At 35.3% G+C, this 19,101-nt stretch overlaps 1 protein-coding gene across 3 annotated transcripts in view; it reads right to left on the reverse strand.

The window, feature by feature from the left end:
- MICU3 (mitochondrial calcium uptake family member 3) overlaps nucleotides 1-19,101 on the reverse strand; it is a gene marked incomplete at its 5' end in the record, with an annotated part of 54,690 nt that overhangs the window by 5,124 nt on the left and 30,465 nt on the right. Inside the window, 6 exons of one of the 3 annotated variants that reach the window (XM_082282662.1) lie at nucleotides 2,971-3,045; nucleotides 5,904-6,061; nucleotides 7,017-7,125; nucleotides 11,750-11,921; nucleotides 13,308-13,408; nucleotides 18,493-18,588. In XM_082282662.1, the coding sequence (XP_082138788.1) occupies nucleotides 2,977-3,045; nucleotides 5,904-6,061; nucleotides 7,017-7,125; nucleotides 11,750-11,921; nucleotides 13,308-13,408; nucleotides 18,493-18,588 (705 nt within the window). In that variant the 3' untranslated portion in view covers nucleotides 2,971-2,976. The remainder of the gene's footprint in view (nucleotides 1-2,970; nucleotides 3,046-5,903; nucleotides 6,062-7,016; nucleotides 7,126-11,749; nucleotides 11,922-13,307; nucleotides 13,409-18,492; nucleotides 18,589-19,101) is intronic. The other 2 variants (XM_082282661.1, XM_082282660.1) reach the window with 2 other exon arrangements.

Raw genomic sequence — 19,101 nt, forward strand, 5'->3', positions numbered from 1 at the left:
CCATTGAAATTGTTCAATTTCAAATCAAATTATTCCATTTTTATTATCTTTTCAATTTACACACTAAATAGAAAATAATGATTTTTAGAATTATATAAATCCACTTTCACTCCACGATGTATGGCAAAGACAGAACTATCTCTGTTCTGCTCCACACTATTTTCACCAAATCACTTCACATGCCTTCGCTAAAGTTTCTGTTTCCATTAACTGGCACTTGCAATGAACCTTGGTAGAAGCTTACAACAAATCTGAAGAAATATTATGAGTTATGCAATGTTTTGCACAAAATGGAACTCTTAACAACTGGTTCTGTCACTGTAATGCCTGGGCTTGATCTCAGAGGTCTTTCCTGACCTTAACAATTCTGTGATCCTGACTCGTGTTAAGAGACAAGAAGCACTTGCTCAAGGGAAGAGCAGTAGCGAACTAATGTGTCAGCAGGGAAGAGGGAATTTTATACATACAAGGCTTACATTGTATTCTTCAGTGCACAAGCAACAGCTATTTGTTACAGACCTACTCAAGCAAGCTTGTGTACAAGAGTAATTTTGGTACTAGCATCCAGGAGCTCCAGGTGGGAAGCACAACAGGATAAATAACCAGCAGCCTCTACATTAACTCAGTGAGGCTGCCTGTAGCCAAGTCCATGCCCTGACATCTAACCTGGTTTCCTGTCTCCAAATGGGTAGTGTAGACATACTATAATTCAATTTTTTTTTGGAAAATGACTTTATACAGAATGAAACATCACCCTTTATAAATCTCCATGGTACATTTTTTCCCAGTTTACATCATCTCAGTATATGAATTAATTAATTTAGTGCCTGAATTTAGATCTGACAAGGTGGAGATTGATGTATATACACTTGATGCTTTTACCACGGTCTCTCTTTTTGTCACCAAGATAATTCTATTGATTAGGTACTGGATTCCTTTGTGTCACTGCATTTTCTTGTACTTGGTCACATACCCTTCACTGAAATGATTAGGGAAGCATCATGACTGTGTAGCATTTTGCCAGTTTCCTGCAAGAGCTGTTCCACATCTTGGAAAGTTTACAGTTTAAACAATGCAACTATAATGTGGGTTCTGACAAAAAGACAAAGTACTCCTAATGATTGTTTTTAAAATTACACGAGAAAAGAAGAAAGGAAGCTTTGAAAGTCAGAAGATTAAGCTAAAGCCATGACTTTCCTCTCACGTGACTAGTGACTTGGATTACTAAAATGTTGTTTAAACTACTTTATTAGTCATTTACACTTCCCATTAGTAAGGTGGAGAAACCAGACGCTTTGTTAAGATCAAATTTCCTGTTCTGTCCCTCACATATTAGTACAATGCTTCAGTATTAGGTTTATAATACTAAAAAGGAAGCATAATTTTAGAAGTGTTAATAGTTAATCAAAATAATAAAGACATAATCCTATGGGTGCTAAATGTTACACATACAGGAGGAAGAGCATATGCAGATCAAACAGAACTCATCTTTCTAGTAGGACAAACCAGCTGTGTACCCCTGGCCATGCCCCAAACCATCTCTACTGCTGAATTTCAAAGGACCAGCCTGCTCAAAAGATGTGACACTTCACTGGAAAAAAAAAAAAAAGGTCTGAGAAGTTCCAAAGAACATGGTTTGTGCTAGATGACATGCTGTGACACAGGAAGATGTCAATACTTCAGATACATTCCCTCTCCCTTGCCTATCTTGCGCAGGTGTCTACAAAAGAAAACACTAGTGGGACTGGAGAGCTGATGGGCTACCAGTCTGGGTAAAGAGACCCCATCTCTAATCCTTACAGACTCAGATTTTACACTGCTGATGGAAGCCAGATATCCCCCGAGATGAAGAGGTTCCAAGGTGCTTCGCTTTGCTTTCCTGACATGCTATTTCAGAGTTAGGAAGGAAGGGTTAATCAGATACAAGTGCTCAGAGAGGCATATGACAGAACAGAGGAGGACTCAGAAGGCCAATATGACAATGTATGGAGCCATCTGAAGATGGTTATTGAACAAAAAAATCTCAGCTTAATATTGTGCCTCAGAATTAAAAACAGCAGGGGAATGACAGTCAAACCCTCCTGGATCAGGAGCATGAGATGTGCTGTACCCCTCACAGGGTCACTCAGAGCAGACCACTGGCCATGGGGCCTTGTTTGTCATGGCGTACATCTCTTTGCTCCTCCCCTCTGTAAAAAATACATCTGGGAGCCAACAGCCTTCATAGCAACTCCTGCAAAGTCTTTACATGGAAACAGGAAAAACCCTTGAATTGCAAAGGAACAAACTCTTGCTTCATGTAAGAGGAGAAATGTCTACTAACACAGTGTCTGCTGTGTCCACTGTGTGACAGTTTCACAATATGGCTACAGAATACGTGCACCTCAGTATTTACCAAAACCCACAGTACAACTGAATTGCACAAATGGACATTCATGTAGTGAATATGTGAAAACAGCCATGGTGATCACGTGTGGACACAGTGCTGATTTTTCAAAATTGCTGGTACAGCATTAATTTAACCAATAATACATTATTGCTTTCAAGAATGTAACAGTATAAATCAAAATAGAATCCAGTCACTAAAAGTCAGAAAAATCTGCCTCTACAATCTTCCTTGGTAACTACTTATTAGCTATAAGTACCTGAGAAATTACTTAAGAAGGGGTAACAGGACAGACAGAAAACAGCAACAAAAACTATGAAAGAATACTTTTCCTAATTCCAAACACAGTACAAAATCGCAGCTGGCTTACAAAACAGTGACAGTGTGAGTCAGTTATTACCAGCTCCAGGATAAAATTCTACTGCTTCAGTCAATCACACAATGTGATGCCTTGAGCTACTACATTGCTTGCAGTCATATAACCTATTCCTGAGTTTTGGAACAGGAAACAAAGCAGTGACAGCTCAACACTCAGCCATTCCTGCAGGCATGCCAGCACACTCAGACTGGTGGCTAACACATACCGTCATTTATCTGCTATAGAGCTCCTTCCTCACGCAGGATTTGAAAGTAGTATACCTCTGTATAGGTTTGTAGCCCTGTGGAGCAGAAGTGCGCAGATGCAGACAACATGTGGAGGCAGCCAGGGGTAAGCGTAAGACAACGGTATCATGAAAATACAAAAAAATGGCTTTAATTGACAAATAGCTAGGAGATACAGTACAGTATGTGTTATGCAAAATGTTTACCATTTAGTCATTAAGTTCCAAGTCTTTCAGTTTAAAAATAGAATTTGTAAAGGAAAGGGAATCTTATATATTTTTAAATTTGGGGAAAAGAAAGGGAAATAATTATTTTAACTAAACAGTAAGCAAAACTAAAGCTTTTCATGTCTGAATATTTTTAATAAATTTTTGGCAATATTCTGACTGACCACTTGATGGCAGCTTAACATATGAGATTATTTCAAACTACTAAGACAAAAACAAGGTTTCAAGTTAAGCTACTAAACTGCAGAAAAAGAGAAATTTCATTTGGTAAAGTCTTTTCCAAAAACGTATCTAAAATCTGTATTAAAATGAACATTTATCATCTTCTTATAAGAGGTAGTACCTGACCCTCCTGAAGTTTGTAAGTTCAAAGCTAAGCTTTTAAATAGGACAAACCTGGTACATACTGACTGATGTTTCAGAACTGCATTTTCATTGCACTTGTGTAACTCTTTGCTCTTAAATAGGTTTACTTTAGTCTGGCTATATAACCACAAAATGCCCTTTTCTAAAATACAGGGTCCCAGTACCAAGTTCTAATGCCCTCAAGATTCTGGGCAAACATTTTAGTGAAACAACTTTTAAAAAGGTTGAATTGCTAAGTCCAAGACGTAAAATCGTACTTCAAATCATAGGCCTAATTGAAATTTTTATTTTGGGATGTTTTTGGAAAGATAATCAGACACTACATTAATTGTCAGACATTAATTGTGGGACACTTAACATTAAAATCAGGCATTTGTACTTCATAAACGGGTTCAGATTTCTCATGGCCAAGATTTCTATGTTGCTACAAAATACTGAATAAGCCAAAGCTGTTACGATCTTTTATCTGTATAATGGAACTGACTGAATCTTTGAATATGGATTCAAAATACAGTTATTGATAAAGAAAAGATTATTGATAAGTTATTGATAAAGAAAAGGTTAGTGATTTGTTAGTTTTGATTTAGCGCAAGATGACATTTGAGCCCTCCACATTGTAGGAGCAAGAGGGCAAAGTTTTACTTGTTTTGGACACACTAAATACTCTGTAACTTTTAATGTACAAACAATAGGAAGCAATTAATGACAGTTTCCACCATCTGGAAAAAAGGTTCTTAGGCATTTTCTACTTTTCATTCTAAACCAAGACTGCAGTGGGTGGGAGATGTTTTTATTAAGGCAAAATTTTTACAGATTTTTTTTTTTTTTTTTTTTTTTATGAAAGCAAATTTTTGCAGAATTTTTACTATTATCCACTTGTGGAAAAACTTGGTGTGACACTTAGGAAAACTTAGTGGAAATTTTAATTCCTCAGTTTAATACTGTAATTGTCTTGGAATACTACTGATTAGCGAAGAGAATGCATTTAACTGAATTACAGGACCAAATCACAATTATCTCCTATGTAATTCAGGAGATTTCTAGTATTTTACTTAAATCAGAATTATAATTTATGAAAGACTATTATTCTTCTGAATATTGGCTATTCTTTATAGTTTTTTTGCAGGCCACTGGAATATTTTATAGTGGCCCAGGCAAAAGCAAGATACACACAGAAGACTGAATAGTGCTGGATGATATAGATTTTTAAGAATTATATGTGATTTCTGTCATGCATTTTGTGAAATAGAAACATGTAATACAATTACAAGAATTACTTAGTAAGCAGACTGTTTTCTGGTTAAATTCACATACACTGCACATTTACAATTAGTAAACAATTAAAACATATAGCTGAACAGCTTGAAACAATTGTGAAACAATCATCATTACCACACCATAATAAAAGGAATTGAGGACCAACGAGGAAATAAGTTTTTTACAAATGGAGTGGTTGTTATCCACGTTTTATGTTTGATCATAATATTACAGAAATAACAAGTAAACTATTAGACTCAACACCACTTCACAGAAAGTTCTAAAATTACATTTGGGAAGCTAACTAAAATTAACTAAAATTACAGAAATAACATATTGAAATGTGACTTTAGGAACCATAATACAGTTTAAGATTTATGTCTAAGCAGTAAAGCAATAAGGTTGTTAGTTAGAACACCATTTTACATTTAGTTAAAAATGTTATCACCTGTCATATGAAGAAAAAAAATGACTGCAAGTAATTTCTTGCCCTCTAGCTTATTATACTTGAATATATTAGGTACAGGGTTTAATTATTAAAATCACCTCTGGACTAGAACATAGCATTGTTCAACACCACTTCACTAATTCTTTATTTGAAAATTAAAACTACCTTCTGCTGCAACTCTTTCCAACTTGGTATTTTATATAATGTTTTAGAAGAGCATTTAGAGTTGACCTTTAACTAAACTTCCCGAGCTTGAGAGAGACAAATTCTCTTTTCTCTGAAAGCAATACAGAGATAATTGCGGCCCTTGTTAAAATTCTTAATGCTAATCTATGAATCACACAATACAGAAGGAATGACAGTGTACAGGGATTTCTCATCTCCTATTTGGTTTGCCCACTATAAAGGTACATCATGTCCTCTAAGTATTGCTTTCTAACAAAAAAAAAAAAAAAAATCAAGAATTTACGAAGGATTTTATCTTACAGGTTGCTTCAGTGTTTCTATAAAATGTATGTCTTTAAACATATGCACTGCTGGTTTGAAATCTACAGATGCTAAAGTAGTGGTAAGTAGCAAAGTCAACTAAGATAAGTATAAAAATTAGAATCCTTACCCTAAACCCTCGATTGAGTCTGTCTTTCATAATGCCAATAAATTCTTTGTAACTCAACTGGTCATCTCTGTCGACATCAAAAATCTTGAACACTGTGTTCACCAAATGTGCTGAAAGCTTCACACCTGTGGCTACATACACAGCACGCTTGAATTCATCTGCATAAGGAGAGCACCAGAAAAAAAATTAAAGAAGTTAATTTAATGGTACTTTGTGAACAGCCTATTATGAAATACAAGTAAACTTTTAACCTGAGTTTTCACATTTAAATACTCAAAAAAACAAGAAGTGAAAATTAGGACTGAATTTCACAGTTCTAAACTAAGTAGTTCTTAACTGATATAAAATGACACTGCTTAATTGGTGCCAATTGTTTTCCACAGAAGATAACAATCCATATATTATACTATGTGCAATAATAAAATTAGAAAAACATATTATAATTAAACCTATGCCACATATATGGCATTTACTTATTTGACACAACATTGAACCCAAGAAATAGAGCAGGAGAAAATGACACAATCCCTTGGTAAGGGCACATGAGGTAGGACCATCCTGGTGTTACTCGGTCACACCCATGAAGAGGCTACTTGAGGAGATCATGCAAGTGGCGACTTTGCATATTGCTCACCTTGTACTCCCCAAGCATCACAACTGTTTTATTAAGGGTTTTAGTAGGTCTTACATGCCTAGTTCTTTCAGTACCCACTTACTGATTTGTTAAAAATCTGTCTGATCTGTCTTTGGACCTTGTGACACTGTTTTCTTCTACAGCCTTTGTAGAAGGCCAAGTTTCAGATGCTCACTGTGTAAAGAAACGCTTTTGTTTGCTTTAATCTGATCTCTCACTGGTGTCATCAAGTGCCTCTTAACTCCTGCATTGTAGGATTTGATGGACAACTATTCTGCATTCAGCTTGTCCCCCACTTACATGACTTTGCACAGTATCTCTCATGATATGACCAAGCCTTCTCCTCTGAAAGCTGGAGTCCTAGCATTTTTAGCCTTTTACTGGAAATATTAAAACTAGGAAATACAAAACATATTTGCATTTTTGTCAACAGTTCTATATGGACATCAATGTATTTTTGTAAAAATACAGATATTTACCTTGACCTATGGAACGACTTGCAAAATTATACATTTGCATTGCAATTGTAAAGTCTTCTAGATTGTTCAAGAATTGAAAAAATGATCTAAATTCTTCAAATGTGATACCCTAAAAAGCAGGAGAACAATATGCACTGTAAGAATTACCAGTAGTAACAACAACTGAACAAACAAACCTTGCAATTATATATTTCTACTTCATTTAAGAACAGATACCACACCCATTAAAAAAAAAAAAGGGGGATTTGTAGTAAAAGTCAGTAAAGCAGAGAACTGGAGTTTCTTGAGGAATGCAGTATGTCCTTCCTCTGTGCGACTGCAACAAGACTGCAATTCTCATCAGAGCAAATCAAAAATACTGTTCCATTGCTGAGGGCAATTTTTAAGAATTCCAGGATTATTACAATACAGTAGTCAATATTAAGAATAAAAAATGTAGGTTTGGAAGAACACTGGAGTGTGTTTACTACTGAAAACCTGCAAACCACTATGTGAGTGTGTCTGCTCATATAAATACATTGAATGAATCCATAAATGTGTTATGATCTACCTTAAGCCTGTATTATTATTTTGCATATCCAGATTTAGACACCCAAGTCTCTTCAGCTGATACTCCAAGTATCAAGTACTGGAAGGTTTGTTCAGCTTTTAAAAAAATCTATTGCATTTTGACCAGACTTTAGAGTATCTTCTGTGAAAGTTTCACTGAAAGTTTATTGTTAAAAGAGTTTACTTTATCTTCATTCCTTGTGATATTTTTTCTGCTCTTCTCTTGTCTTAATTAGAGATCCAAAGATCTGATAAACTATCTCTAAATCAATTTTGAAAGAGACCTGAAAATGAGACTTTGAATTAAGCCAGGACCATTACCTATATCAAATTCCCATTGGTCTCAGCCATTCTGAACATGGAATGGCATTCTTTGTCAAACCTTGATTTCCCTAGACTCATTTAACTATAATTCCTGGCTATTTTTCTGTTTGCTTTTATCCTTTTATCCTGTTTAAGTACTTGTCTCTGAAAATATACTTGAAGGCAATAATAAGACCTGTGAGCCTTTCTGTTCAAACTAAAACATTGATCTATGTCTGTCCTCAAACATATACATAGTCTTTATGGTATGTTGGAACACAGAAAACATACAAATGTAAGTTTGTGCCAGAGGAGAAGATGGCAGAGGTTGGATGCAAACCAATATGAAACAGCAAGGACTGTGGAAAATGTGGACAGCAGCGTAATACTGTTATAATAGAAGAATTTAATAGGTCTCCACACACTTGAGATGTAAACCCCTGCTTAAATGATCCTACATAAGTGCTAGCTAAGATTTATAAACTCTTTGGTGAGCTTGGCCTATCTCCATCATGAACTGCTTTTCTCAACAAGCAGATCCTTCACAATTGGGAGGAAACTTTCATACATGCAAGTAGAACAACCTCCTTATTTAAATTTTTATCCTAAAAACTTAGTATTTTTGTTTCATTGCATTTGACACTAATAGTTTATATGTCCAAGTTCTAGTTCTCGCACTGTGTTTAGACTGAAAACTCTATCGGACTGGAATAATTCTGTCATGCATTTGCGAAATTCCCAGATCAGTGAAACTTTGTGGCAAAATAGCCATCGTAAAAAACATCCACTGAAGTCTTGAGCTGACATTTTCAGGTTCACAAATCCTTCATGTGCACCTATTTGTCCGTAAAAATTCTTACACAAAATAAGTGTAAGAGGTCAGGCTACTGCAAAAATCGCGTTTGCGTGCATGACTTTTGCTTTTCCTAATAAACTGTCTCTTTCTCATCCCTCAAGTTTCTGGCTTTTACCCTTCCAATTCTCTCTCTGATCCTGCTGGTGGGGGAGTGAGTGAACGGCTTTGTGGGGCTTGGTCAATGGCTGGGGTTAAACCACGACAAAAAAAAGAAGCTAACTTTTTTATTTATGTGGACAGATTAGATTTTACTACATCAAAGAAAATTCAGATTAATGTACCAATGCTGCTAAAAATGCACTTTCTTCAGAGCTGATATCCATAGCAATTCATGATGCCAGCTTAAATGAATCACTGCTTGGCATCTAGTTAGTAAAAGGAGGAAGACATCCTGTGAGCAGGCAGCATGCCAGCTGAACATTTTAATGTAACTAAAATATTACAAAAGATCATCATGTTGCTTTAGGGGCTTCTTCGTACAGTGCCGTGAAAGATTAACATCGCCAGCTGTGAGAGTAGGGGCTTATTACTTTATAAACTCAACTAATTTTTCTTCTAAATGGAATCCTCTGCTTAGTATTAGTATTGCAGCATATCACTGTCATGGAGTAGAGAGCACATTTTAAAATTTTCCAATTATAGTGTTATGGCAAGTGTAAAAAACGTGACAACATTTGAACAACATATGAACAACACCTCCATGGCAGTAAGAGGCAAAGTCTCATTCTCAAAAGCCTGTGGCCAGCATTAAGAGATGTCACAGGGATTTACTTTTTCCACTTTACTGACAGGACATTTACCAAGCCAATGATACAAGGTTATGAAGAACAGCAATGTCTTCTTTCACTTAATGGAGGTATAGCATATGGCATACAGATACATGGCACCGGTCCAGTGCCAGGACATTCCCAGAACACAGCATAAAAGTATATTTGTAAACAAGTGACAAAGCTTTCTACATGTAAGTTTTCCTTCACTGATGGTCCCACCAGAGACCAAGAAGAGGAAATTACAGTGGAATACTTGCTATGACATTGGAAGACCTAGAGATGAACTTCAAAGAATACTTTCTTGTGTTCAAAAAAAAAGTCTGTATTTATATTAACTTCACCTTTGACATTCAAAGTATTTCTCTATACCTACAACTGTCATTATTTTTCAGTTTCTCAGGTGATACTTACATGTGGATACTAAAAAGCTAGATGCAGAGGAATTTTCCAGCTTTCTGCAGCATCCTGGGAAGTTTTCCTTCCTCACGCAAGCTAGCAGAAAACAGTTTGAGTTTTTGTAAACCAAGACTGTATCTAAAACCTGCTAACTTGTTTTCTAGTTTTTGTTATGGTACATTGGAAGGTTGTTTTAAAATGGGTGTTGTGGAGTCTCAGCCAATCATTCTGAGGGTGGTTGATCAAGGGACCAATAATGTCATGCCACTCTGGCGACCTAAGGTATATAACCGGATTTATAATTAATTAAATGCCCCACTTTCTCCTGAACTTGAATCCTGTGTCATTCTTGCCATCCTCGGTACAACAGCTACACTTACATCATTGTTTTTATGCAAGACCCAAAGTGAGTGGCTTTGTTTTTTTAGATTTCCATCTGGAACCATGCAGTTATAGCAGTTCTGTTGCACTGTCTTGGCTCTGAATATTGAAAGCTGCACAGACCTTTTATGGCAGTTTGATCTGAGCACCTCAGCAGCTAGACCAGGAACTTGGAAAGGGTGACTGAGCAGGAACTCTGATCCCAATCTTACTTCTTCATCTTACACCTAATCTGGTCAAAGAGACAGCCCTGCTTTCCCAGCTATATTTAACTCTCAGTGGCCCTAACTGCTGTAAAACCACAGGAAGAACCAGATAATCCAAATATCTGAACACAAAACTGTTGATTTTTTGGAGTGTGCTTCTATCAGGTCAGTTGACTGATCTTACTTACTGTGAAGACTGAAATGACAATGTCATTTCTCAAATAAAGAAACCCCAAACAAACTGTTCAAACTGATTTATTACTTTTCTTTGCAAGCTCTGCTGTAAATGTTATTAAAGGATATAGCTATTGAAAGAGTTAGAGTTCTAGGCCAGATTAATCTGATTTCCTTCTGTAAACACAAACAGAAGAAGTATATCCAAAACATCCTTTGTTTGAAGGGCTGCTTTTAAAGTTATCCTCTAGATTATCATTGATGCATAGTTGCTACTACATTTCTCTCAGATACACTTCTGACAACATATTTGTTGTTAAACAAATCAAGAACTATCTACCTCATGACCTTTACTGTTTATAGTATATCTGTCTCTTCAGTCATTAAAAAACCCACACTTCCAACAATAATTACAATCGATCTACTATTAAGACTATGAAACAATGAGATAAAATGTGATGTTATTTCTGAAGAGATGCTACTCCAGTGGCAGTGCAAAGAAGGAGAGGAGAGGAGAGGAGAGGAGAGGAGAGGAGAGGAGAGGAGAGGAGAGGAGAGGAGAGGAGAGGAGAGGAGGAGGAGAGGAGGAGGAGAGGAGGAGGAGAGGAGGAGGAGAGGAGGAGGAGAGGAGGAGGAGAGGAGGAGGAGAGGAGGAGGAGAGGAGGAGGAGAGGAGGAGGAGAGGAGGAGGAGAGGAGGAGGAGAGGAGGAGGAGAGGAGGAGGAGAGGAGGAGGAGAGGAGGAGGAGAGGAGGAGAGGAGAGGAGGAGAGGAGGAGAGGAGGAGAGGAGAGGAGAAAGGGTTTTTTTAATAATTCAATGCTAGAATATTGTTCTTTTTAACGTCTTATGGTTTTTGCAATTTAACCTGTATTTTTATCTTCTATCTGAACTTCAACAATATTACTAGGTAAATCCTATGGAACATAATTCTATGCTATTTATTCTTCTACTTTTTATTCAGCAAGTAATCTGAAAAACCAGGGACACAGTTTATGATCAGAATAAAATCCTGGTGCTAAGTAATTCAGTCCAAGAAAGCTATGTTTTCATCTTAATGACACGGGGACTGCATGCTGTGGTCCACTGCTAAACAATTACCTTTTCTTCAGGAATACTGCAGCGCATGTTCTCCAGGTAACTTGATGTATTTTCCACATTTGTATACCTCAAGAGAATATGGGCAAAGTCTTCCTCACTGATGGTGTTCATCCCATTAGAGTAGGAAAGGAATTCTATCTCTAGTACCTCAGTTTGCAGGTTATCCATAAATCTAAAGCACAAACACAAACATGAAGAAATTGTCATACTTTATATTTCTACTATTCATGTCCTTAAAAGACTCATAGAATATGAGCCAAAAAATGTTACACAAATTAGTTCTCTTTTTGCAGCACTGATGGTAAATTTGGTAAATCCCTTATCTATATTGACATATTATCTAGTCAATATAACAATCTTAACACAATAATGAAATGTGTCAGTATGGATTAAAATTATTTGACAGTTACATTTCTAATCTAATTCTAGTTTGTGTTTGCCCAGTTTTCTTCTTCAGTGGGCCACGGATCTTTATTTGTATATGCTAAACTCAAAATTCCATCATGGTACTACATTTATTCCCAGAATTTATTCCCCATGTAGTTAGAGTTTGCAATTTAAGCTCATCTTTGTAAGAAGCCGAATATGATGAGTGCTTGCAGTCTTTCAATCTAACCCTTTTTTAAAAATACTTCACTGTTCTTATGACATTTCTATAAACTCTTCCCAACTTAACAACCCACTTAGTATATTCTGGACACCAAATATAAAAACAGCTACCTGTAAAAAGGAAATGTAACTTCCCTGATTCTGTGTGATGTCCTAGTCCTCCAACCAAGGGTGAAATTAGCTCCCTGGTCACAGTAGTGCACTGGGAGCTCAAGTTCAGCTGATTGTCAACTACAACCCGTAGCATTCTAACTAGATGCCGTTTGAAAAACTACCTTCTTTGCTGCTTCCTACTTTGAACTTACATCATGATTTCACTTAATGATACTGTTGTTTATATTATGTATAATACTGAATACTTTTCAGGACTCTTCATTTAAGCCAAATTATTTTGCAAACTTCTGACTGATTGGAATACACAGCTAAGTGATAATGATAAAGACAATAGGTATTGGGAGTATTTACTGAGGAAGCAATAACTAAACGTATCTCTTTCAATTATACAGAAGCATACAGTTTAATGGTTCTGTTTTTATGGCACTCCCCCTGTATTTTAAAATTCTGTATTTACTGGCACAATAACTAAGCTAATAGCCAAATGTTTTTTAAAGCACTGACAAACAGTCATAAAAGATACAGATAATTCAAAATCAAGAAAGAAGTTCCTACCTACCAATGAGGACAGGGCTGGGGCATAACCTTTCCACCCCAAACTAACTAAACACACAAGTGCTAACAAAATTTGCAAAAGCAGCAGCATTGGAAGAGGACTTTTTACTGTCGGGCCACTTACTGTTTTATTTTGCTCTTTGTGTATGTAACGCACACAAAGGGAATATAAACTATATAAACATACCTGCACAACCTATGTGTATAGTAATATAATACATATTAATTAGAACAGCTATACAAATATTTTTGAAAAGGAATTAATAAAGTTGAGACTGACCTATAAAAATCTTCGAAGTTCAGTTCAGCTTTTCCTTTCTTGCCAAAAAAGTGTACAAGCAGTGTAGTATCAGACAGTGAACTTGAAATATCATCAGCACGCTTAAATATTAGAATAAAAAAAGTTAAAGGCCACAATTGGATCAGATACAGAAGTATAATCTGAGAATGCCTATCATCATAATAGACTCTTCTATTAAAAGTTTGTGGTTTATGTTCATAGTTGTAAAAAAAGATTTTAGTGTTAAAATCCATTACATTAATTTTAGCATGCATTTTTCACACAAAAATAGCACTAGCTGTTAATTGCATTTAGTAGAAAATAGTTAAACCAACAAAATGATGTAATGGAAGCTGCAATGAAGGGGGAAAAGGCATGAAAAATAAAATAGAAATTTGTGAGAAAAAAAAATCCTTGTCAGTTAAGGTAAACCATAAACATAACTCCCTTTGTACACAATATCCTTTCCCTTCTACTATGAAGCTACAAAGAAATTAAAGGACATCAGTTCATATAATCTTATATTTCAAAAAGTAAGTATGGGATTGTGTTCCAAAACCACATTAGTTAAGTGTACTTTACATGATTCTTTTCTGTAAGTGGCAGATAACTACAGTTTAAATGTTATTGCCCAAACACATTTAAAACACCAGAATTGTGAAAGATTTTGAAATAATGAAGCAATATTTGGATTACTTCTCTCAAGAATGTTCCTCATCTACTGGGTTGTGGTCTCTGCACAGGACTGGAATCTCTGAATATGCATTAATACTTTTTCCTTAAAAAATAACAAAAGACTTTGAAGGCCAGAATTAGAAGAGAAAGCCAACTAATTTTGACCATTTGTAATAGCAAAAGTTGCAAACAGGAGTCCAAACAGAAGTAACTATTGTCTGTGTATAGTGACTGCATAACATTCCACTCTTTTTACTACATATCCATTGCCCTTAACTATTCTGTATATGCATTGATTTCACTTCTTTTAAAAAGAAGCTCTTGATTCACTGAAGAATTAGAAGAATAATTCAGTAATATAAGGCTCTTGAATAAGCCACGGCAGTCCAACATGACACTGTCCTCCTGGCATTAACATGCTTCTGCTAACATTGAAATTTAAAAAGTAATATATTTTAGTCTTCTTACTGTACCTGCTTAGGGATTACCCCCTGTCTGAGCTCTCATTTTTCTTACAAAGACAAGACCTTATGAAAAGCAAAGAGTAGGAGAGCAGTCTCTGCTCTTCCTAGGCAAGCTACCACCCATTAGGATGTTTGCCTGCTGACTCTAGTGTTGCAGTACAAAACAAGGCACAGTACAGAAACCTAGCAAATATTTGGGAGATGTAACTACTAATTTATCAACATAATGATAGATTATAAACCTGTGGGATCTACCATAAGTATAGAAAACTGTTTATACAGCTCTGTAAATATCTACATGTATAAACCCGCAAGCCACACTCAGAGTCCTTTAAATCTGACTCTGCTTCTTCACTGAAGAGGCTATAAATTTGTAACAGATAGAGAAACTCTAAGTGAAGAAACCAGGAAAAAATTTTGAACAATATGCAATAGTTCAACATTATGATAAACTGTGTACCATGTAAAAGCATTTCATATCTACATTCTCTAAAATATATTATATTATTTTCAAATTAACATACTGATTCGTGAAAAATGTAAAATGCAATATTCATCAAGAGTATTTGTGTATCAACAACAAGGGAAAACACAAGGCAGTAACAACACAAATGCCTTTCTTTCAACATCCAATCTAAAGAAATGAGAGAGACTTTCCTGTTCTTTAGTATAATCAGTTTAGGACTCTCAAGATTGTATTTCATGTACTCTAGCTTCCTCTTTATTCTCATATTCTTCTCCAGGGAGAAGTAAGATGACATAGTGTATATAGAGGTAGAGATATTTCATGCCCTTCAATTAAGACAGCTCTGCTCTTCAAGTGAGCAAACTAATTCAGAAAAGTAATCACTATTTGTCTTTTAATATTGTTATCCTCCTCTACAGGACACAATATACTGAAACGCAGATACCCTGATTTCTTATGTCTTTTAAGCAATTAAATCCCTAAGCACATTCATACAATTTCCCTCAAGTACACTGAAAAGATATCAAATGTTAAATTACAGCCTTTCATCTTGCAAAAACATTTCAAAACCTTAGACTTAGGTTGCATTCACCCATATCTAAAGAACCGTTTTAAAAAAAAACACAATCTGTAAGTCTTTTCACAATTCCCACTTGGTTGGCCTCACTAAATGAAAAAACCCTAAACAAAAACCTTACTACAGAAACTCAACCCAATATGCTTCTCTGCAGAACTGCAGGCAACTGAAAATGATTCCCATGCTCCTTCTGCACTGATAGCATTAAATAAATTCTCTCTCTCATGCGGTAAAGGATAAAACCAGAAGCCTTAATCATTTAATGCTATAATTTATTTTTCATAACAAAATTAATTTTATTTATTATTTATTTTAGATCAGTGAAAATTAAATGACCTCACCTATTTCCATGTATACAAATATAAGCCTCAATTTTGATCTAATATATTCAAACAAGAATAAAATCCTGCTCATTTCTCTTTACCTTTACACTAACTGGAATACAAATGCAAGTGAAGAGACAAACTGAAGACAAGTGTTTCAATCACCTTATTGCCTTGCTGCATAATGGCAACAGCTTTTCTTTTCAATTTTCTAACCTGAAGTGCACAAACTCTATTTATTTTGTATTGTGCAAAATTAATTTCAAGTTCTTGATTAACAAGGGTTGACTAAAAGTAGGTAATACTTATGAGCATTGATTCCACTTTTATCAACATGTTCCAATTATGATTTGATTTAGTAAGAGCTTTCTTACTGCTAATTCTTGATTTTTCCAACAGTGATAACTAACCTACTGATTTCCAGTTTCACTTAGTAATTTAAGAATAAACCCAAAAACTGAATTTAGTGATAACTGCCATATTCCAACAGTCCAACAGGACAGTGTAATGGCTAAATTAGTAAGAACAGAAACAGTATTATACACTGTCTGAGAAAGAAACTAGTAGTGATAAGTAACTTTTCTCTTCAAAGAGACCTTTTGATTCCCATAGCAACAAACCTTATTTACTCTCCTTTTCAACTTACATATAGGCTTCTCAAAAGCCTATAAAACAGCACAGACCCCAGTGTCACCTTGCTTTATGCCACTTTCTTACTACAAATAGCTATAGTATTATTCAGATGCAAGAGTACCTGGGAGAGATAAGAATAGGGATGAAAGCCAGCTGGCCCAAACCAAGCAAGATAAAAATAATTATGGTGAGAAGTGGGAAATTGAGAGGAGAAAATACAGAACATGACTCTTCTTCATGAAATGATTTAAAAGTGAGCAGACAGACTTTTTATACACTTTACAGAGAATTTAAATCGCTGCTGAGTATAGCTGCTATTAAGCTTCCATTACATTGTAGTTACAGATATTAGTCGGAGGCATCAGATATTAGAAAACCTCTCTCTCTTCAAATTAAACACATGTAGAGAGATTACCAAACTTAAGTCCATCTATATTTGGGACTGAATTCATGCCAGCTAACAGTACACTAAGATGATATTTCATTCAGAAAACTCAAATGCCCCAAGCTTCTTAAATAATCAATGAAACGAGAAGCCTTCTCTCCCCTCTATGTCTCCTTACCTGACTAGACAAGAGCACTGATATTCTGGGTTTTAAAATTCAGTGGAATAAAATAGGATTAATAACTGGATTAACAATTCAGAAGCTCATCAATGTAGAAGCAAGGGAAGATAGGCTGGGTGTACTGCTTTATTGCAAGATTACTATGTATATGTTATTACTATTGCTGTAAATATTGTTATAAAACTCAGTTCTGCAACACTACATTTTGTTTTGTTCAAGGGCAAATGAACACAAGCTCAGAGAAATACAGAAAATGTCTATTTAATACCTGGGAAATGTAGGTTCTACCTTAAGAGAAAAATCAAATACCTTATTTCGTTTTTTTAATTTTTAATTAAAATTTTTAAAAATTAATTTTTAATTAAAATTTAAAAAACCTAAAACTGAAGGCTATGACTGCATTTATAAACACAACCATGAGTAAGAAGATTAACACTAAAGAAGAAAAAGCCCTATGAAAATTAAGGAACAACAGACTGGTATAAAGAGACTAGGAGTAAATTTAGCCTGTAAATTAGAAATAAGTCCATCAAAGTCCTCAGGTTATTCAATAGCTTCTGCAGAGGAACAGCAGGGACAAAACACTAATTAATTTTAATATGAAGCACACATTGCTTACAAACCAAGGAAAAAGACTGTTTTACTCTGGAGGCCAGTTTTGGTTCCTTGTTCTTTTCTCATTATGATCCTGCTTAGGAAACATGGAACTCTGAGACCAGAGTGGGCAGTTGCTGTATGTCCTTTAATGCCACAACCAGCAGAGCAATCACTCTCAGTGTATGGAGCACAGAAAAGCCTAAATGACCTAGTTTTCTGACCCTCTGAAATGATCAATACAAAGAAATGTATGACTCAATTATCTAGAAGCAGATCATGAAACATTAATTATTAGAACTTAAAGAACTATGGAAATTAATTTGACAGCTCAGTGGTATTTCTAGACTTCCATAACGGTCGTGTAATATTAAAAAAGACTGACCAATGTTTTGGTTACCTTAAAACATTCCTGTTTTTCTCCAATAATTAAAACAATCTTTGCATTATACTTTTTGTGAAGATAGGCTCTGATAATATACATAAAAAGCACATCAGGAATATAAAGATTAAAAGATAAAGGGCTACAACTCTCATTCAAGTTGTCATATCACTGGACCAAGCCTAAATGACAAAGGTTTCCTGGATTACTTCTCTTACTGTGAAATGCCATCACTATTAGTGTTAGAAAATGCTTCCTATAGTGAGGACTGAAGAGGACTGCATCTCCCACATCTTTCAGAAGGTAACTTTGGTTTTTCTTGAAATTGACAACCTTCAATTATTGCACTGCACAGAACCAAATGCATCTGATCTGAGAACTTTCAGGTTTAAAACAAGAGTAATTAAAAGGAAAAGAAGAAACAAGGTTCATAAAACAGGAAAACAATCAGAACAGAATAAATAAAATACCAGTCTGTTTATGGACCAGAGAGGTTATTTTATACCTCTGCAAGGTCTGAAAAGAGGGCTTGGCTTGTGCTACGTCTCAAAGTATCCCAATAGCTTCTGGGGACAAGGTCCTCTCCTTCTGTTTTAAGAACCTGCAGTTTCAAGAAGCACAATTGTTTGAAAAGCAAAGAACAACAGAACAACCATTTATAGACTTTAAAATCTTTTCTAACTGATCTTTAAAAGCAGGGCTTGGTTCTCTTGCTTCTAAACAGTGAAATTTTAACCAGTTACATGACACTTTGTCAATGAAAGGAACGCTGGTCTATTACAGGTATTTGCTTAATGCTCTTGGCTGCACCAAAAGTATCACCACACTCCACCTTCCGAAACAAAATCAATTTGCGAAAGTGTAAAGTGAAAATATTTACTAAAAGTACATATCAAAATAACCATTTAAACTCAGCATTTTGACACTGTTATTTCTATCAATTCTGTTTTGCCCAAAAAAAAAGTAATTTATATACTTATGCAATTAATTTTTTCATTTGTCAAAGCATAAATATCACCATACAATTAGTTACATAAATTTAATTTCATCTAATGTTTATGATGACATCATTGCACCAAAAAAAAAGGCAGAAAACAAGTCTAGGAAGTTCAAC

Source organism: Coloeus monedula (assembly GCF_965178545.1).
Source record: "Coloeus monedula genome assembly, chromosome: 5".
In the NCBI taxonomy this organism is placed as follows: Eukaryota; Metazoa; Chordata; class Aves; order Passeriformes; family Corvidae; genus Coloeus; species Coloeus monedula.